At 37.4% G+C, this 21,722-nt stretch overlaps 1 protein-coding gene across 11 annotated transcripts in view; it reads left to right on the forward strand.

The window, feature by feature from the left end:
- The window catches only part of YLPM1 (YLP motif containing 1), a 39,439-nt gene extending 24,671 nt beyond the window's left edge, over window positions 1-14,768 (forward strand). For 3 of the 11 annotated variants that reach the window (XM_087747325.1, XM_087747326.1, XM_087747328.1), the window contains exons 12-21: window positions 408-470; window positions 761-880; window positions 1,159-1,335; window positions 1,555-1,638; window positions 1,904-1,987; window positions 3,478-3,564; window positions 6,623-6,674; window positions 11,877-12,007; window positions 13,814-13,993; window positions 14,368-14,768. In XM_087747325.1, the coding sequence (XP_087603451.1) occupies window positions 408-470; window positions 761-880; window positions 1,159-1,335; window positions 1,555-1,638; window positions 1,904-1,987; window positions 3,478-3,564; window positions 6,623-6,674; window positions 11,877-12,007; window positions 13,814-13,960 (945 nt within the window). In that variant the 3' untranslated portion in view covers window positions 13,961-13,993; window positions 14,368-14,768. The other 8 variants (XR_015702242.1, XR_015702243.1, XR_015702244.1 and 5 more) reach the window with 8 other exon arrangements.
- Window positions 14,769-21,722: the final 6,954 nt, after the last annotated feature.

Consider the following 21,722-nt stretch of genomic DNA (forward strand, 5'->3'; position numbering starts at 1 on the left):
TTCTGAGATCTTCACTTGGTCTTTGATGTATCAGAGGAAAGACTTGGCTTTACACAGAGTCAGCGATTTGGCAATGCACCATATAAAATAAGAAAGAACAAGATTCCGGCTGTAAAACATTTAGACAAATTTCATTCAGTTAATTTTATCTGAACCAGATCTGTAACATCTTATGCAGTATAAGCTGCTGACATGATTATCAACATCATATACTCCTATTCTGTGGAACTACTACCATTCCTCACAACCTGGTTTGTAAAACAGGCAGTGAGGCATGGTACTGGCTTTTCTTGATAATATGGAAAAGTGTAAGCCCAGAGCACATAATTTTCTAGAAGAAAATTTTTGCAAAAGACATTGTTAAATGTAGTACAGTATCCTGTCTTCTTACATGATCTTTATTTCAGATTGTAATCATAATGAGAGGGTTGCCTGGCAGTGGAAAGACACATGTAGCAAAACTCATCAGGGTATGTAAACAACCACTCGCTGTGTAGTGCTGCTTGTCTTTTGCATGCGCTTCCTCTGCTGTTTTCTTTCTGTTTGTCTGGAATTTCAGCCTGTTGTTATTTCATGTTCCATGTCTTCATGTGGCATGTGAATCCTCTCCGCTATTAGCAAGCATGAGGGATACTGCTCTCTTCTTGTTTTGAATATAGAGCAGGGAGCTGCTGTTTGCCAGAAGTGTTTTGAAGATCCTCTATAGCAGAATGGAATTTTTACAGCAAGAGTATATGTTTCCTTTTTGCTTTCCTTCCAGGATAAGGAAGTAGAGTGTGGAGGACCTGCACCAAGAGTGCTCAGTCTGGATGACTATTTTATCACTGAAGTGGAAAAAGAAGAGAGAGACCCAGATACAGGGAAAAAAGTGAAAAAGAAGGTACTTTTAATTCAGTTGCTTATCTCGATAAAGAAACAAGACATTCTGAAACAACACAGTGGCCATCAGAATTTCAGTCTGTGGCTTTGGAAGAGCGCAGAGGTCTGTTTTTCAGAACAAGTCAATATAACTTAAGGGCAGAATGGGCAAATTCTTAAAAGTTGACCTGGAAGATGCTTTTATCATACCAGTGTACTTTGTGGTCGTGACCTTCAGCAGTTGAACGTTAACAATTTAATGGGTGTCCTCTTTCTTAAATGCTTTTGTCCTTGATAAAGGTGATGGAGTATGAATATGAAGCTGATATGGAAGAGACCTATCGTACCAGCATGTTTAAAACTTTCAAAAAGACCTTGGATGATGGCTTCTTCCCCTTCATTATCCTTGACGCTATCAATGATAGAGTGCGACATTTTGAACAGTTTTGGAGTGCTGCAAAAACCAAGGGTTTTGAGGTAATGGAGCCTAAAAAGCATTTGAACTTGCTAGTACCTGTATGCTGCTATTTCTAAACTTTTGAATGCAAAGTCCCTTCCACATTCAGGAAAAATGCTGTGGTCTACAGTTACAAATTTACCTTTCTTACAATGTACAACTGCAGAGTGTATCACCAAGTAGAAAAAGAGCTCTAAAAATTTATTTACAATATTTAATGTTGTCTTTTCTCTTTCTAGGTGTACTTAGCTGAAATGAGTGCAGATAACCAGACGTGTTCCAAGAGGAATATTCACGGACGCAAGCTAAAAGAAATCAGCAGGGTAACTGTATACATCTGGAGTCATAGGATTAGTGATAGGTTTCATCGTGCTTTCAGGTCTGCTCTTGTTGGAAAACTATTGACCTCTCTCAGGCTACGTAATGCTTACATGTTTCCTCTAAGAAGAGCTGGTACTTATTTCATGGGATTGATTGAAATTACTTCTCTTAAGTACAGATACATCTTGTTCATGATCAGAAACCCAATTTTCCATTCAATCTGTTACATTTTTTTGAGGTGTTTCATTTTTGTTTGTTTTTTGTTAGATGTCTGATCACTGGGAGGCGGCACCACGTCACATGATGCGCCTGGACATTCGTTCTCTGTTGCAGGATGCTGCTATCGAAGAGGTGAGAATCTCTGTGCTTTGTTAAAATTACAAATTATGTAGATGTGACTATACTGAAAATACAAAGCAGAGAAGGGTGTGATCACAACAGGGCAGTTATATAGAAAGCCAGAATCAAGCTGTCAGACAGGTGTATTCTATTATTCTTATCAATTACCCAAACAGGAAGGTACATGCTATTTTTTATCACCTTTTTGGAGCCCAGACTTACACCTCTTTGAGGAAGAATTGAAGCCACTTTGCTCTTTAGCAACTGTTGAGTACCAGTTAAAGAGGATCTTTGCTCTCTCAGATGAAACTCAGCACTGTTTCAGGTTACTGGATTAATTGGATCATAATTTGAGGAAGTAGTTTGATAAAATAAATAAGTAAATGAACAAATTTGAGCTCCTCTCGGTCCCTGCTTTGAGAAATACAGACCTGTAGCAGAGAATGAAGAAACAAATAAATAACGTGGCAAAAGATTACACTTGCTGTAGATGTATATGCTGCCTTTTTATTCCATTTGCAGTTTGCCGCGACATGCATCTTTGGTGTGTCAGCTTTCTGTATTGTTGCATTCTTCTTTGGCAGGATATTTCAGGAGCTCTGGGAATAAATTAGTGTGTTAATCATATGGTCATCGTGAATGTACCATAGCTGCGTGTTGCTGTCAGAACAGCTCTTGCCATCGCCATAGAAACTGGTGAACTGCTGAAGTAGGATGAGAGTTTACTCTTTGCAGTTTGTCATGAGGTCAACAGGTTATTTTTGAATCTCCAAATTCTTTGTATGGGAAAATAGTAATCTTTAAGAGGACAACAAAAGGCTCAGCTCTCATGTAGACTCAGAAAAGGCCAGATCTGGGATTTACTCTGTGTGTATCAAGGCTTTACTAATGGTAATGAAGAACTGTACATACTTCAAGAATTTTAGGTACGCAACGGTATGCACATGAATCCTGGTTAGAGATGTAGACCACAGAAAGTATTCCATTAGATGGGCAGGGTTAGATGTATGTCTTAAAGCATCCATTTTCTTTATTATGTTAATCTCTGTGGTTATTATTCTTCACTGTGATATTTAAATGCATAAAAGATAAAGGCTTGATAGAGATGTTCTATGCAGAGCGCACCATTCCAGTGATGTGTAAATGGCAAGTTTAGGATCTTTTTCTGAGATTTCAAGTTTTGAAACGTGGTTGTGTGGGAAGCAAGTGAAGTATCTTACTGTTATAGACACTTAGAGCATAAAGAATGCACTTGAAGGAAGAGAATAAACGATTGCTACTTTCCCACACAGTTTGTCACTCTGTAGCTAGAAGGGAACTTGCTTCTGAGGGAAGCCAAAATGGAGCCAGTATTCATATATATTGCATCATCATACTTTCCAAGATGAATCCTTTCTTTCCTCTTCTATTTGAACTTGGAATCTTCTACTTACTCTGCTAAAAAGATAATACTTAGAAGTCAAGCAGTGCCTTGTAAGTCTGTGCCTTGTGGTTTGGAACAGGTGGAGATGGAGGATTTTGATGCAAATATTGAAGACCAGAAAGAAGAAGTGAAGAAGGATACAGCAGAGGAGGAAGAAAGTGAACTGGTAGGAGACACATCAGCCATCTCTAACAAAATGTTTGTTAATGTGTTTGAGGGAAAGTCTCAGTCTTATAAATGCCAACCCATTGCCATTCTTAGCAGTGCAATCTTAATACACACATTTCTAGTCATTTGTTCAGTAAACATTTCCAGGAGAACTTTAATGTTAAATCATATTATTCTGAACTGCTTTTTTTTTTTTAAGAATCTGTGAGTCTGTGCCACAAACAGCATTATCAGTGGAGCATGGCAACGTGCCTCTTACAGACATTTATAAATTGCAGTACACTATAGCGCTGTCTTCCAGATTATGTAAGAATTACACTAAGTGGAGGGATGGGAAGAATGGGCAAATGTTAATTTAGCTTATTTCCTTTCACGTGTCTAAAGAACTCTTCTCAACTGCCACAGTGTATGACAACAGTTATGAAGAAGGATGCTTTCTCTGCCAAGGCTCGCTGACTTTGTCAGTAGGTATTTCCAAGATGAGGGTTTAGGTCTCTTGGATAAATGAAGGTTAGAGAATTGCCCTGAGGGCTGACGTTCTTAGGTATGTATTTAAAAGTCCATGGAAGGCTTCCTAATGTAACTTCTTGGTGTGTGTTGGAGCTGCAGCTGGTCAGTGCTTGATGAGTTGAATGTGTCAAACCCTGGTTCCCACAACCAAGCAGTTAAACTCCAATAAACAGGAAGTAACCAAAAATGTCTGAGACGAGCAAAGTCCTTTTTCTTGATAGAAATTTACTATTCCTCAGGAGTGGCAGTTTAGAAAGCAGTTGAAATACAGAATTAAAAAAATAAAGCTTAGGAAGAGTGGATTTTAATAAACATCTGTTTTTTGCAACATGACTCATTTATTCTCTTTACTAAATTATTCTTTGGCACAGAGTATGAGACTGCATAAAGTGTGGTTAGAACATTTCAATGATGCACCCATGTTTACAGGAATATGGCTGCTTGTCTCATTTCTTGGAAATGAGCTATATCTAGAAAAGAAAGTTGTCTTTAGCTTTTGAGACACCTGTGCATAAGTGTGTGTGTGCGTGTATGTATGTATGTGTTTATGGGCTCTGGGGAGTGTCCTAATGTACAGCACATAAAACAATAGTCCTGTCCTTTATGAGACAAGGAGAAAGCTTGGTGGTAAAAACTATGCAAATTATTAATAACTAAAAGTAATCTACATATAAGAATGTTTTCTATTCAGATTCACAAGAGATGAAAATTAGCAAAGAATTATCTGCTGTATGTAATCTCTGCTATTCAGTCACATGGCTAATCTCAGACAGAGGTATGTCAGACAGAAAGGTGGAACAGTACACTGTATTTGGTATCTGTTGCCTTCTTGAGAGCAGTTGGTAAGGGTTCTTCAATTCATTTTGCTGCATTTAATCCTGTGGAAAAAGAGAGGTCTGAAGCTCCTGCCATCTGGCAGATGTCCTTGAAACATCCAACTGTCTTGTACCAAAGGATGGAGTCTGAATCTTTCCTTATCCTATCTGAGGACCAAGATATTGTACAGATTCAGCACACAATAGGCCATTTCACACCATCAAAGTCACTCTTTTGTTGCTATTATCAACTCCCATAGGGTTGTTTGTAGCATTCAGACAATTCTTGCTTTTCTGTGCTTGATGGTATGAATTATTGATGCATTTAACTTAAGTGTTCTCACCAGTGTATCACACATCACTTTGTTCAATACAGGCTTCTAGCTGTGGTGTAAACTTTCTCAGCAAATTTTAATGTGCAACTTGGTTTAAAAGTATAAATATACATATATACATGAAGTTTATTTATTTGTTACATGGAAATATTGCAGCACAAACTGTCTTAGTTTGTATTAATTACAGACTTGATTAAAAACAATAAAATACAGAGATCTGATAATCTCAAGTCACTGATATAGGCGTGATAGAAAAAAGGTCTTTCAAGGATTTTGGAAGAGCAATGCTGAATGTAATCAAAAGCAGTGTAGCTCTCTGGAATAGTACGCTCTGATTTAGTAACCCTGAGCATTAAGAAATACAAGTATATGTTTACCACAGTGGAGGCAACCTATAGATAGAGCAGGAAAGAAGTTAGTGTAATAAAACTGGTCTGTGGATTGTTTGTTGTTGAAATCTTCTAGAGTAGTTCTTTTCCCTCTCTATTAAAAATCATTCTTTAAAATAATGACATTCTCACAGGGGTTCCATTTTACTACATTGAGCTTTTAATGTGATTGCAGAGAAACCTAGGTAGTTTTATAACAAATCTGAGCAGCTGACATGAGTTATAAGGGGTTGCTTAGGAAGGATTTACTCATCCAAGAGTATAAAATGAAAAGATAACAAGAAGATATCTAGAATTAATACTTTTTACCAAATTTAATATCATTATACTCATTTACAAGGAATAAACTGGCTAAATATCATTACATGTAAAACGTATGATGACATTTTCTAGGGGAAAAAGTGTTTTAAAAGAATCGTTGAACTAAGAGGGTTATTTTAAAATGAAAAATAATACTTAGTGATTCAGTAGATACTCTCTTTTAAACTAAAAGAAGAATTTTGTTTAGTTGTGGACTAACCACTCATACAAGAACTTAGTATGTCCCTTCGAAAGGATTAAGTGAAGCTTGTGTGTCATAAATCTGGGAATCTATTCTTAAAAGCTTGTGACTACGGCAACTTTTTCATTTGTATTTGTAAAGCTTTGAATATTCTTTATGCCTGATAAGTTGTGTTGCAGTAACTTTGCCACCTGGGATAATATAATATAATATAATAACTGTGCACGCAGCGCCATTGCTGTCTGTTAAACTCATTCCGGAGTTCTGTGTTTGCAGAGGGCAGCAGTCTTGTAATCATTTGCAAGGGCTGCTAAAATCACTGAATGGGAAGTGGATGCAGAAGTTCTGAAATACCGAGTAATTTGTTTCCTTCATCTGATAACAAGAATTGTGCCTTACAAAAAGAAATACCTTAAGCTCCCGTTATAATGCTGTTTCCAGTTCAAAAGTGATTGCATGTGTGTCTCTCTCTAATCCTCCGAGCTTCTCTCTGTGTATGATTTAGGGTTACATTCCGAAAAGCAAATGGGAGATGGACACTTCTGAGGCAAAGCTAGGTGGGTATTTATTTTTTCCTGTTTCTTATAGTTGGTATCTGATGATGTTTGCAAAACCTGAATTTTTGTTCTTACTGTGCCTCCTTACCAAGGACAAATAAATTTATTGATCTCAAACACGTGTCTGAAACTGCAAAAGCATCTATACAGAAAAGGAATATGTCTTCTGCCCGAGGCAAGGGAGTTATGACTTTCTAACCATCGCTGTTTTATATACTCATTAATTGTCCTTCCATCTGTTCAAGGAAAGTATTTTGTCTTAAAATTTTAAAAAAACAGTTATTTCTATTCTTATTCATCTCTTCTGTATTATAAAAACTGAAGAGTCAACTTACATTGCACTGCATTCTTGTTCATACTGCATACCTTTTTTTCAAGCCTAAATGTCGTCAGTAACTTCTTACTTTCTTGGAGACATGCCTAGTAGCTAACTGTGTCGAAGATGTTTCTTGCTCTCCAAAATTGACATGTGTGAGGACAAAGTAGTGCTATGCTTTGAAGTTGGTTCTGAATGATTAGACGTTGGTGTATCTTTTCAACAATTTAGGTATTGAAAAGTTAAAGTTGGTTATGCTTTTCAGTTCCAGGAGAGTACTAGAATTCTTCTTAGTAGGATGCAAAATGGACTTTCCAGGAGCACAAGGGCACTATTTTTGCTGAACTTCTCGTTCTGATTAGTGCTGCTGGTTGCGTTAGACATAAGTGCTAATATTAGGATTCTGTCAAAGTCAAAAGCAACTTTCAGGTTGAAATGCATGCATCACAGCTATGGTGGAAAGTGTACACACGGAAAGGGGTTTCTAGTCGTTATGATCGGTTTTGTTTGGGTTTTTTTTTTATGAACAGTAATGGTTCTAAGTGAAGATTTTTATCAATGCAATCTGCATAAAACTGCTATTTGCTGTCATGTCTGTAAGAAGTAACATATCTGAATGGGACGCAGCATGTCTTAACATTTTGAGGTTTGCTTCTGCACGTGTGGTACAGCCCTGTGTATCATTACTTTCCAATAACCAAAATCACAATTGCACCATAGAAATAGCATTAGAAGTTCTGGCTAACATAAAGCAGCCTTTCATCTTTTGCTGTTAACTGCTTAGCTGCACCATCTCTTCTGCTGCTGTGCTCTCTTTTAAGTCATTTAAATGTTTGTGGAATATATTGACATTGTGGCACCTGCAGTACGACTGGAGGAGCCTTGTACTCAATGGTTGCAGCGTATCAAACAGCTAGGCAGCTAGACAGAATTAATTCAGGATTGCTCTGATTTTTTGTTCTAAGAGTTGATTGGTTTAATATCTTAAGATTGTTTCTTAAGTTTATAATTTTTTTCCCAATTATATACCAAATTATAGTACTAGAAAACTGCATTGTTGAAGAACGTTCTGATACGTTGTGTTGTATTCCAAATAACATAGACTTCTTTAAATACTGAGCAGTAGAACAGATGCGTTGCGCTGCATACGGTGAACCTTAAGTCATCCTGTGCATTTTACAAATATCACAAGAGTCCAAAGTGTGTTCTAAAAATATTTTAAGTTTTATGTGTAGTTTCTAGCAATGTGGAGACTGCAACTGCAGCAGAAATTTACAGATAGCTTTCAAAATTTACCTCTCTCGTGATCAAATACTGCTAACAAATAGAAACAAAGAACTGTGGTGTGTTTCTTTCCATATGAAAACTCCATAATATAAACAGCAGAATTTCTATATAGTCTCCACTTAAATGTAAAATGGGGAGTGAGCAGCAGAGTCAATTTTATGCTAAAGTAAGTTACTTGCAAGGCTGTTGCAATAATCCTTTAACAATCAAACTCCATTAACAAACTGGATGTTAGCATGCTGCAAGACACAGATACAGGTGCTGAGAATGTCTTTCTATTAAATCTGTATTCACGATTTTACTTTTATAACTACCTTCTAGATCCATTTTTATAAATACATAGAACTATAGATTAAAAGTAGATTCTGACAGAACACACATTTTAAAGAAGTGAGGCATTCCTATGCAATGAGTGCTGTTTCTTTGAAAAACTGCTCTGCAAGGGCAGACAACTTTTAGCTCAAGGTATGCGTTATAAGCACTTGCAGTCTGTGAGTAAGAATTATTACATTTAATTCACAATAAGACTTTGTTGTAGATGAACAATTTAAATTATTTCCTGAAAGGCATGTAAACTGTGGTATGCATTTGTTATTCCAAAGTTGAGTTATTTCCTGGGAGCTGGCCTGTCCATCAGGTTTATTGCATTAGTTCCAGAGGGCACACATTTGCAGAAGTGATACGAGTGCAGAATCTAAAAACAGCAGTGTAAGTCTTGTTTTGCTTTTTTGTTTTCTTTCTGAGTAGGTGTTGTTACAGGAGAGCACAATAAGATCTTACTGACTGTAATAAGCCTCAGAAAAGGTCTGAAAAGTTTGAGTTCTTTAGCTGCAACACTGACTTGTGACAATCACCATACTGTATGCCCCAGAGCTCTTGCATTGGTTCAGATTTACTTTGGCAGGGGTGATGCATTCCTCTGAGTATGTGTGTGGTATATCATTTCCTTATGTGTTGTGAGTGCACAGCCACGTTTTTATTCTAAAGTCTAATCACTGGTCTGTCTCAATGCATGGTGCACACAGGTTCTTACATTTAAATTTACAGAAATGGAGTCACATTTTTAAAATTTGACTGTATGCGCAGTGTTTAGTGCAATACTCTGTTCCAAAGTGTGGCTTAGTGGTGAGTTTTGCAGACTTTCAGGGAAGGAGAAATGAGCTCTGGCATAGCTGAAGTTTTGATACCATTGTAAAATTTGCTCTAGAATGCAAATAACATTTTACATAAAACTTTGACTTTTGCATAAGGAGGGCAAAAATTTAGCTGATTGATTCATTTAGTTTTTGAAGGAGCTAATTAAGTCAGTTACTTTCAGATGTTTTATTATTAAAATTCTAAAGGTGAGTTTTTAAGTTCTGTGGGTTTTCAGAAATGCTGCTGCTTCGTTGTTTTTAAAATTGAAATGGTAAAATGATGTTTGATAGTTTAACACTAAATAATCATCTGCCATAAATATTTACGAGCACCATTGTTACAAAAATGACACCTTGTCTCATTTTCAGAAAAGAATATTCTGAAATAATGCTTTGTGGTAGGCTTTTGACATTTCTGTAGTGTGTCTACTGCATGGCACATGTACCTTGAACCATGATAGTATGGATGGAAGCAGATCCCTCTGGAAAGGCAATCCAACTTCAAACATGGAAGGAGATAACATTGTAAAATAAATTCTGTGTAGCAGTAACAAAAAGGGACAGAGGGGAACCTCATACTCTGAACGCCTCCTGAACTCCTCTAGCGATGTTTGAGAGTTACACGTTCTTGGCGATGTTTTCAATTGGTCTGTGTGCAGCAGGGAGTGGGAGACTGAACTTGCATCATAGCATGTTGCCTTCCAGCAGGAATATGTCTGTGTATAGAAACTTGCCAACAGAGAGCTCCTGAATTCTCAGTTCTTCATGTTCCTAAATGCTCCTCAATGCATTTGTTGATCTCCTTTTCAATGTAATTTTTTTCTGGAAACCCTTATGCTACAAATGATCTACGCCGATTGATCTGACAGTAATACTGAGGAACAGTGCAAGTACGTTATGTGCTGGAGTAACAGAGGAATATTGTATAAATCAATTTTGTCTTCTAGAGGGAGTGCCGTCTTTCTGTGGAGATTGAACGTCAAATTGGGCAGATTTAACTTAGAGCAAAAGAAGAACCTTAACTGAATTGTGTAACAAGATATCATGTTACAGATACAAATATCCTGCACAGTTTTCTTAAATGTTGGCTTTTTTAAAAGGCAGAGGGGGATTAAAATGTTTTCTTAGAAGAAATTCTATATCTGTCCAGGGAAACAGGGCAAAGGTGGAGTCTTTAAAACTTTTAGAGTTGTATGAGGGAGAAATTACTTCATTAGTTTATGGCATTTAAATTATACTAGCATGTCTACCTCACCATTGCCTCACATTATCTCCGTTGTTGCTCTTTTCTCTCCCATATTAAGTGAAAAACCTCATCTCTGAACTGAGCTCTTTAAATACATACCTTTGAACATCCTCTTCTGCTATCCAGAAAATATGCTGCCTTGTATTTGGTTTATTTCTGAGGTCTTTTGTGGGTGAATTTAATTACATCAGTGACTTCTGAAACAATGTTACTGACATCACTGGAAATGCTTTACAGAATATAACTGCCAAGCTTAGTATTCCTTCTGCACATACTTGAATTGTTGGCTTATAAAATGGTAGCATACATTGACAGAAGTACTAGGATTTCCATTGACTTGTAAAGCCGTTTTTCATTTTCATGCTTTGTTGTTTGTAATCTTACAATGAATACTTCATCTCCTTTCCAAAAGCAGTTTGCTACATAATTGCAAGAAGGTGGTGTTTTTTCACTGAAAATAAGTGTCCAAAGAGGATCAAAATTTTAGAACCTAGAAATGGAATTGTTTCTTCTCATGCCTTATCAGTTCAATAAGAAAAAGAAGAAAATTATGACTGTTGGACAAACGTACTGCTCAAATATTCATGACTGACCTCTTACACCGTGAAACAAAAGATTCTGAGATTTTTTTTTTCCCAGTCCTGGAGGATTTTTAGTGTGTTTTCCTTGTGGGGAGAGAAAAAGAAAGGGGGGGATCAGGGTTTCCAAGGACCTTTTTGTTTAGCAGAAGTAGTATCTCAAAAACTTGTCTTTGATGCATTAAATTATATGATCGTCACTTGTTCCCTGATACTGCATGTATGCCATGTTTGACACAGTATTAAACCCCAAATTTGCAAAAAATGCTACAGCTTTAGTATTGTGTTCAAATACAGAAAGGTGGATCTGTGGTTCCTAGCTATTGGTGGCTATATTGTACCTGTAAGGACAGACTCCATATAGTGTGAACATCCAGAAGAGGAAGCTTTTCTCCCTCATACAAATAACAAGACTGAGTGTTACTGCCAAACAATTAATGTGAAAGATCAATAAAACTTGAAAATGGTGTTGAGTCTTCTCTAGTTTATTTCAACTCTCATCATTCCACCTGTCAAGACGAGCTGGATGTACAAGTTCTGCTGCTTATTCTTTTGAAAATTTTTCCACTCTCGTCTTGTTTGTGTGAATAATAGAAAAAAAATTCTCCTTTAACTCTGAGGCTCTGTGTTTGTTCTCAGACAAGCTGGATGGTTTGCGGACTGGCACTAAAAGGAAACGTGACTGGGAAGCAATTGCCAGCAGAATGGAAGATTATCTACAGCTTCCAGATGACTATGATACACGTGCTTCTGAACCTGGAAAGAAAAGGGTAATAAATTTTCAAATGACTTACTGTCTGTATATGATCATTTAGCAATCTCTGTGAAAAAGAGAGTTTGCATCAAGTCATTCAGTGTCTATGAATATGGCAATTTCACTGACTCACTTTTCATTTTGCTGTTCCATTAGATTCTGTAAGAGGACATCCTTGAGAGTAGGGTCTTCCAGAGGTAAACAGATTAATGATAACGAAGTGAGGAATTGTAGGTAATAAAGATCAACTACGCATGGCATGGCTTTTGAGATTGAGAATGGAATCATGTCCCGTTTCTTGCTAGGGGAGATGGTGCAACCATGGTTGCAACCAGAGCAACCCATAGAGTCCTTTTCTTATGCTGTATGTTTTGTGATGAGATAGTGTGATATACAGTGCAGATTCCAAGACAAGATGATGATTTTATTAAGCTATTTTTTTGTTAGGTTTTGTAATAAGTAGGCAGAGAAACAGTACACTGTTCTTACTTTCCTCAGATGAATCTTTTTGAACATATCAGCTACGTAGGTTTTATATCAATTAAGTCTTGTAGACATTACCTCCTGCATATACCTTGCATAAAGCTTGGGAGATAGTGTGTAAGAAGTTGGCTTCAACCACTTTATATGTAGTTCTGTTCTGAACACAAAATGCTACATCTTCAAAATACCATTGTGAGAAAAAGGGGAAAAAAATCATAGAGGAAGATGAAAGAGAGGTAATAGGAAGAGGTAATACTTTTTTTTTTTTTTTTGTCTCCAAATCAGAAAGACCAGCTTTTGCCACTAAAAGTAATTTGAGTTAACTACTGTTGTTTGGGCTTTGTTTTGTTTTGTAATGTCAGGTAGAAAACATGGGTAGTACTGGACAGCGTGCATGAGGGAAATGGAGATGCTAAGGCATTGGCAGAGGAAGTGATGGTGGAAGAAAGCAGACACTGCTTATCAGCAGGAATGTCTGGGGAAATCCAGGTAGAAAGTGGAACAGGAAGGTGCTGGCAGAAAGGTGATAAGGCGATGTCCCCAAGTAACGAATCAGCCTGAATGGGACTAATCAGTTAGGATGTCAAGGAAGAGCTCCTTCACTTACAGTTGCAGGACAAGAAAAAACAGTGTGTTCCAGCTGAGTTTCTGGACTGTAGCCTCCCTCCTCCCTGTGGCACTCCCTCCCATCGGTGTCTGGGTTTTGTGGGTGAGGGAGAGACTGTATATGTTTGAACAGGATGAATGCAAGTGATCTACATGACCATGAAGAGCCACAGAGGATGGGAGATAACAAATGTGTGAAGAAGTTTAGTGTAAAGAAACAGTGGAAAGATTTAAATAGAAATGCATCACAGAAGATAGAGAGGAAAACTGTCCCTCGTTCATGCATTCATTGCTGAGTTGCTCTTTAATACTGTCTTTCTGTAGTTTCATAGTTGTCTTCTAGATGTTTCCATTGCGCAATTGAAAGACGGGTTGTACAGAAAATGAAGACACTAAGTGAATCTTTGATAATTCTTCCTGCAGAAAGCAGTGCTTTGAACAGAGAAATAATTGTAGTAATTACACTTGAGCTCTCAGAATTATAGCATTGAAATGGAAAAGGCTAATCATCTGTACCTTTCTTCCACTCCATGGAACACCTGGGAAGTTCAATTAAAAATAATGTAACTGGTGTAGTTTCCATCTTTACCCATCGGAAAACAAATTAATACTTACCTGTTGAAATGAAAATGAGTACAAATTGGAATTCGTGTATTCTTATCTGCAATGGAAAGCCTAGAGTTGTTTCAGGATTTTTTAAGAGATTGTCCTACTGATAGTATGTTCTCCATAGGTGCGATGGGCAGATCTAGAAGAAAAAAAAGATGCAGACAGGAAAAGGGCCATTGGTTTTGTTGTTGGACAAACAGACTGGGAGAAGATAACAGATGAAAGTGGTCATCTTGCTGAGAGAGCCCTCAACCGCACCAAGTATATATGAAAAAGTGGTTAAATGGGATTTTGTGCCTTTAAGGTAAGTATTCAGTCTTCCTGCATGTTTATAGCCTTGATGTTTTTTAGTTTTTTTTTTTAAGAGTTGAGGTTGCAGTTCATATCATTGTTAGAGTTCTCCCAGACAAGATTATTTGATTTGGAGCCTTGTATAATAGGTGTCAGCTGTGCCTGTGTCAGTGTGCACCTTCCTGTACAGCATCTAAAAATAAAAGGAGAAGGATTGTCAGCTATCAATCTCCAAACCTTATTAACAGAAAGATTATTTCTTCATTAAAAGAGTAGTTTAGCTGTGTGCCTAGTCCTGACTAGTTCAGATTTTGCTTACTACATCTTAACTCTGACTATGTTAATTGCTGTTTTACTTGGTGTAACAGACTTTTCCTTTCTTTACAGGCCATTTGCTCTGAGGAGAAGTGAACCAAGGTGTCATGAGCATCTTGCATGGGACATGTCACTCCCACCTTCACAGTTTTTCTTTGTTACTTTAGTTTCAGCAATTTTCTTGAGATGTTGGCAGATAACCAGTGCCCTCAAAAAAAACAACAAATCCCGCTGCTCCTAAGTGAGAGAGACAGTTTACTTTTTAATATTTTTGGAGGGGAGGGAGGGGGAGGGCCAGTAGTTTTAGCTGCTGTTTGTGGGATAAAGTGGAAAAATTAGACAGACGTTACCTCCACTGTACCGTCACAGAATGTTTATCACCTTTGCTTTGTGGCCGTTCTCGTTTTATACTGTATGTACCTTGTAGCTTATTGTATTAGGAAGCAGAACAATAAATTTCACTATAAACTCGGTGTTCTTGGTGGACCATATAGCATGGTTTTTGTTTGACATTTTAAATGTGGTCTGTGTTCACATGTTGACAGCGCTCAGAACCGTCCTTACCTGGAAGAGGTGCTGTGCTTATATTCTGGAATGTGTCCTGTCTTCTAGGTTTATCACCTGCTCTTCTTCTCATAGACAGCTCTATTAAGGCCCCAGGTTTTGCTGGCCTTTAGGAGTCATACTGTTCCCATTCTTCCTGGAGAGCAGGAATGATCGTTATTTTTTGGATCCTAGTTTCTCAATTATGTCAAATTTCCATTACTACGTGAGTATAAATTCTGTTGGATGGCTCTGAAATACTCAAGGTAGTAATGTATGAAAAACATTTCTTTAACGTGCAACTTGAAAACAGGTACTACAGAGTTCTCTGGAGGGCAGCCTAGAAAATTCATTTGGTCTTTTAGCCAACACTGATCCCTATCAGGGTATTTCATTCCATTCATAAGTCTACTGTCTCATAAAGAAACATCATTAAAAGAAGCAACAAAGACCAGAAGTTATACCTTTCTATTCCTTTAATAAATGTGTTTAGCTTGCTAAAAAAGAGAAATGAATAGCAGTCCACGCTATTAAATGTGGTACAAATTCTTCATAGATGCCGGTATATTGCTTTTGCACAGCATAGGCTTTGCTGATGAAAACTTTCTTTTGTTCTCTCAGGTTTTGAAGCAAAGGCTTCAAATTTTGTGTTAAGGCTTTGTGTGTTAACACAAGGCACTATGTTTAACAATATTGTAAACAGGCAAGGTGTTTAAATCTGAAAATAATTGCTCTTTTACTGGTGAATTGAATTTTTTCTCCTGACCTTTCTGAGGGAAGAAAATGAAGTCCTGAATTTCCTTCTGTCCTATTCTTTGTTGCTGTGCTGAGTGATTACATTGTGATTTGCGTCTAGGTTGGTAAATCAACTAGTTCTGGTGTGGTGCTAGTTCATGCTGTTAAAGGAGAGCTGTGGTGCTAATAGATGGTTTTGTTTGCCATTCTGATGTTTTGGTTTATTGGATGTTTCTCAGCCTTGTCTGTGGTGCATGACTGAAAGCTCTTTGGTAAACGAGGGGAATAGCTGAACTTGTGTTATGCCCTGAATGTGTTTAATACAAGAAAATCAAGCTCCCTGAATGCAGCATTTTTAAAATGGAAGGTAATAAATATGCATTTTCTGTGTACACATGCTATTATGTAGCATATATACTTTCTTTTTTAAATGTTTCTAAGTACTCTTTGAATTCTGACTGAGAATTGTTGACAAAGGGAAACTAATAGTTAACAAGAAATCAGTATTGTGTATTGCTGTGGAAATCAGGCAAGCTTCGCTTCGGAGAAGTTACTCTCAGGTATGTGTAAAATGGGTTTCAGTCTATCTTCAGTTGTCCGTAACAAAACTAGAGTTCTTGTGGTACGCCATTGTTATGAGTTGATGCTGTTTCTTCACTTTTAAGAACTGATAATGGTTTTGTCTGTATTTTTGGTAATACACCAGAACGAGACCCTCTTCTAACATTTTTCTTTCCAGGCTAAATAATATTTCTGGAGCATGCAAATGGATAGCGTGTGACAGAATTGATCATATTGTTTACTGTTTTTAACAATTTTGAAAATTATTTTAGCAGATAACATGCAGAGGGGTCACACTGTTTATTCTGTGGTGCATGTAGAATTAAAGAGAGATGAGCAGAGAATACGCATAAAGTTATACTTTACTCCGATGAGAAAAGAGAATATGTATCAATCTTCAAGTTTAGGGCAAAATTTCAGTTATGAAAACATACTGTTGCAGATTCTTTGTTAGACTGTTTGATCAGAACAGGCTGAAGGGCTTGGGGCTTTTTGTTGTTGTTGTTTTCCTGGTTCCCTGAATTTCAGAACTTTTTCAGTTTCTGTAGTACAGAAATATCATTCCATAATCTTTGCCATTTGTTTCAGTTGGTTTGAATGTTAAGCAGGTCAGTCTTCATCTGCTTGATGGGAAGTGGCTCTCAAAGGAAATTAACTTATGCCAGAACTACAACCTGTAACAAATTCTACATACTCTAGTCCTTCAGTGAATGAAGAAATCAAGTAAAAAGGAAAAATTCATCATTGCTTACCATTTCTTATGGTGCTTCAGTTTTTCTCAAGATCGCCTGCTTTTTTAAGAGTATTGAAACTACCTGTCTCATGGTAGAAGTACATGAGCTTTGTGCAAGGGAACGTGCAACCTAAGACATACTGCTGCTATGTGAATAGAGCTTTGTTGTCACCTTGTGTTTTACTGTAGGATTACTCATTAAGCATGATGGTCTGACTATGGTATGAAAGAGTGAAAATATAGCATAGAATACTATATCAGTTCTGGAAATGTCATGCTTTTCTTTTTCTCAAAATGTTTACATCAACATAAACAACTTACCTTGCATTATTAGTTTCCAGTCTTTAGAAGGGAAGAATTGGTGAAGTTTCACTTTTCACCCATCAGGTTGGGTTTGGTATTTTTTGGACTTTGCTTCAGTCATCTTTGCAAACCCTGTGCATTAATTGTTCCTTGCCTGCCTGTTGGTAAACAAAATACAGCACTGTTATTGTCTGTTTCTAAGGTGTTTGTTTTAAGTGTTTTCTGAAGCCTTTTAATCTCTGAACAACCATTTAGATACCATGGAGATCCTGAGTCGGATTTCAGTAGTGGCTTTTATGAAAGGATTGAATTGGAAAATTGAAGAATCGTGATTTGCAAGTCACATTAGAAAGTATGCTTCCTGCAGAAGAATAGTCTGTCGTTAGTGTGCTTTTAAATGAGAGAGAAGAACACGACCTCACCAGCCAAAATCAGTTTTTCCCAATTTGAGATTTCAACATCATTGGAACACTCTGAGAATCCTTTTCAAAGGAATGCAGTAATTCAGCCTGTGGGACAGCTTGTTGCCATCTAAGCAAATTTATTGTTACCAGAAGAAAAAATATTCTTTGTCCGTTTATTTAATACAGCTGTCATGGTGAATTGTTTCGTGCCCTTCGGACACAATTTCTCTTAGCAGATTGTGCCATTTTATTATTGATATTGCTGCCACAAAATTTTGGAAACCCACACAATATTGGACAGACCTCGGGACTTGAAGAAAATGTGGTTGATCTGGGTTGGAGGCAAATTGTGCTTTTTGTTACGAAGTTCCTAATGTCTCTGCCAGCATGCAGCTAGCTAACTGTGAGTTGACTGAACTGAAACCCAGGAACTCTCTTGGAGTGTTGTAACTCGGCGTACGTGGACTGGAAAGGGGAAGCAGTACCGAGAGTTTTCTTTGCCTGTGGAACATTCACATGGTCTGCATCCTCAGGAAGCCAAATACTGATGGGTACATGGTTCCTTTTTATTGTGCCTCTCTTCGTTATTTGATGTTGCCCAGATTACTTCTGGGAAGTGAGGTCTCAATACTGAACTTGAGGTCCCCTGACAATTTGGGATCAAACTGTGCCAGGACAACCTGCATACTATGAGATAACGTATTTGAGGAGCAGAGGTGGCCATCTCAGTTGAGATCTGCACGTTTGCAGCGCAAACTATAAGTGGGTAAAAAGAAATTCAAGTTCTTACAACGTGGTGGTGTAAGACTGGTGGTACTTAGTTTTCTTATCATTGTAGAAATAAGAGAAAGAACAGAAATTTCCTAGAATTCGAAATATGAATGACACAATTCTCTCTCTATTTTGAGTCTCCAGGGCAATCATCTTTATTCTCTCATAAAACTTGAATCAAAGTTGTTTTCTCTTCTCCTGCTCATCCGTTCCTGCAGGTGTGAGTCAGAATCCTTCAACCAACTAAAGGAACACCGAGTAACTCTTCTGATTTCTGCTGAAGATTAGTCACTTTCTTCTTCATGGTGAAACTGTTTTGTTTCATTCTTACCAGTGGAGTGTTCCAGCAATTGCAGTGTTTCGTTCTACCACTTCCAAATTTACGTGGTATTGGATCTGCAGGCCGAAGCCTTAAATCTTCCTCATGCGTGTAGGTTGGAAAATTGGTAATGACAATATTTCATTCAGGTGGATTATCACTTTCTAGCTGATTAATACTGTTTGGAAGCAGAATGTGCTCTTTTATTCGTGGTTTTGCTTAAACCAGGTAAGCACAAGTACTGTTACCAAACAACAAGTACAGCAGGTTTCTGGAAATGGAGAGCCAGAAGTGTTTTGAAGTCGCTTATGTTTTCCATTCTGTGTTAGGTTTCTAGTCGGGAGGCCCTGGTCTCTTTGAGTTGTAGGATTTAAGATTTGAATATGCAAAACCTTAAAGCCACCTGGGTGGAAATGGCACGGTTTCATTTTTTTTCTAATATTTTTTCTGACTTGTTGAACTCTCAGATAGAATCTCTTTGGGAGGGTAGGCCTTGCCCTAGGGCTTGTGCTCTGGAGTGTCAGTCATTCAAATATTTCTCCGTACTGCTTCCTTTGTATGTGTGCACAGGGACAAAGTTTGTTTCTTTAACTGGTGAAGATACACATGTATGTATGGATGTTCAGCTTTACAGAAGAAATTTCTGATGCTTTTTACTAGGATCGCATCTGAACTGTCTGCAGTGACCAGTATATTCATATATGAAGTTGCTGTGTTTGAACAGTTAGTACTCTCGGGGGAGTACATGAAGACTGCAAGGTTGTTATCACTTCACCAATTCCTGTGATGTTGCTTTGCTGTCTTTGGAGGGAAATTATAACTGCAGTGCTCCTTGAAAAACAAACAAACAAAAACACCTGAGAAGTAAAAACTCTCCATCTAAATGAAGAAAAAACAAAAAGAAAGAAAGAAAAATGGGAATTCAGTTAGTTTTAGTAACTAACTAACTCTAATTATGTGAGCTGGAATCTGTCTTGTGTGGCTAGAATGTGCTAGCAACTCCACTGTCTGAGGTGTCCGCTTTAGCAACTGGCTGCATATATATTTGTGGAAGAGAATCTGAAATTAATCCCTACCATTTTTTGTCTGCAGGTCAAAAGTATCGTTGAGCAAGCTGATTTAGAAAGCAGCTCATCTTGAAAAAAACTTTTAAGGGTGATTTGAAAGTACTTTTAAATTCTCTTTAAAAGCACAAGCCATTAGCAGATTACATGTAAACTGAAACATTGCCCCCCCAAAAATAGAAGCATCTTTCAAAAACTAAGATTCATTCTGTTTAAATCTTGTAGGATGTTACTTTTCTCCTCTGGGGATTAGCACAGAAAGGGAACAGAGCTGCAGTGCTTCCCTGCTTCCGAGTGTAAATGGCCTTAAAACACAAAAAAACTAAGTATTTGTTTTGACAGGTAGGTAATACAGACAATGACTTTAATCTGGCACTACACCATATGTGGGTGACAAAGTATCTTAAGCAGCGTTTAAAAATTATCTTTTTATTCTGTTTTGGTAAGTCTGATGCAGATAGTAATAAAAGTTTTGTTTGACCACGGTTGTTGATCCAGGTACTAGCCTTTGTACATGTAGCTTCTGGTTTTTGAGAAGACTGTATTACTGTTTGAAGTACAGAAAACACAGCTTTACCGACAAACACCTACAGTGTTTCAACTTACTCATCTGTGGATGCTCAGAGCTCTTGTGCAAGTGATGAGTCTCTACTGCTATTCTTTGAGGTGTTTGTTTTTCCATTTCCTTTGAACTGAAGTTACCAAATTTTTTCCTTTGAAGAAGACATGGACAGCTTAACTTGTCTGGTAGCAGATCTCATTGTACTCTTCAATTAGAGCCACACAGAAATCAAGATTTTTCAGGTAATGACAACCAGACGGCACTAAAGCTTTGATTTCATGTTAGGATTAAATTGAAGAAAAAACAAAAGCTTGAAATTGTTTCCACTATAATTAAATTTTTGTGGTTTCATATTGCCCAATACAGTTTTAAACCATTAACTTCATGAAAGAAAAAGTCACTGCTTTTCTATGGAAAAAATTTCAGTGGATTAACATTGCACTGTTGTGTGGAGTATCACTTGCAGTGCACAGTCAACATTTTGCGCTCCATTGAACCTACATGCTGCATAAATACGGAACAAGATCTTTCTTCTGCCTTAAGGAGAGGCATCAAAATTAAATGGTCTTTTTATATCCTGCTAAAAAGCTTGACAACTGCTGACATCTAATGGAAAACAGGATTTAACTTGCTAGTAGCTGCTTTTGGATTGTAGAGTCTTTAAATATGTTGTAGCAAGAAATAATTCTTCTGAAGTCTTCCAAGGTTTCTTATTGAATCTTTTGCTTTTTTCCTCTTGGAATGAAGAAAAATAAGCATAAATATCCTAAACAAAGCACTAAAGATACTTCTGATAAAAGAACCTGCTAGCTTCACTCTGGCTAAGAAATCTCAGAACTTCAGCTTGTTCGGAGACGCTACCGAGATCTCTCACAAAGAGGCGTACTTGAAGCTCTAATGTGAACAGTTCAAACAGGTTTGCACAATGCGTGATATGATTACTGGAAGTTTTGCAGTAGGTACTTTATAGTTAAGGAGGAATGTGAATACCCTTTTCTGAGGAGTTTACAATCTACATATTCCTTTATTAGGAATAAAATGGTTTGTATCTCCTTTCCCTTCTCCCAGCAGACAGAGAGAATGTGCTGTAAGGCTGAAGGGAAGGCCCTAAGTAAACGTAGGTATAAATTTCCTCATTTTTACTTAAAAGTCTGTCTGATATAGCCTCATTGCAGTATATATGTTTCAGATGTAGCTTGAGAAGAATATTCAGATACCCTTTAAGCAATTTATCTACAAATCTGTTGGGAGAGACACCAGCATGGTGAGCAGGCTGCATTGCTAGTAGTATGCTAACAGTGCATGTCCATACCTTCTACTCGAAGATGAACTTGGAGGAGAATAAAAATCTGACTAAAAAGCTAGAGTTACCTCAGTAAAACCAGAAGTGACTGTTTGGCTTTGGGTCAGTTTGGGGAACTGATGAAACCTG

The sequence above is a fragment of the Nipponia nippon genome, unplaced genomic scaffold (genome assembly GCF_047370975.1).
Source record: "Nipponia nippon isolate SJK-2023a ecotype South Korea unplaced genomic scaffold, ASM4737097v1 scaffold_11, whole genome shotgun sequence".
In the NCBI taxonomy this organism is placed as follows: Eukaryota; Metazoa; Chordata; class Aves; order Pelecaniformes; family Threskiornithidae; genus Nipponia; species Nipponia nippon.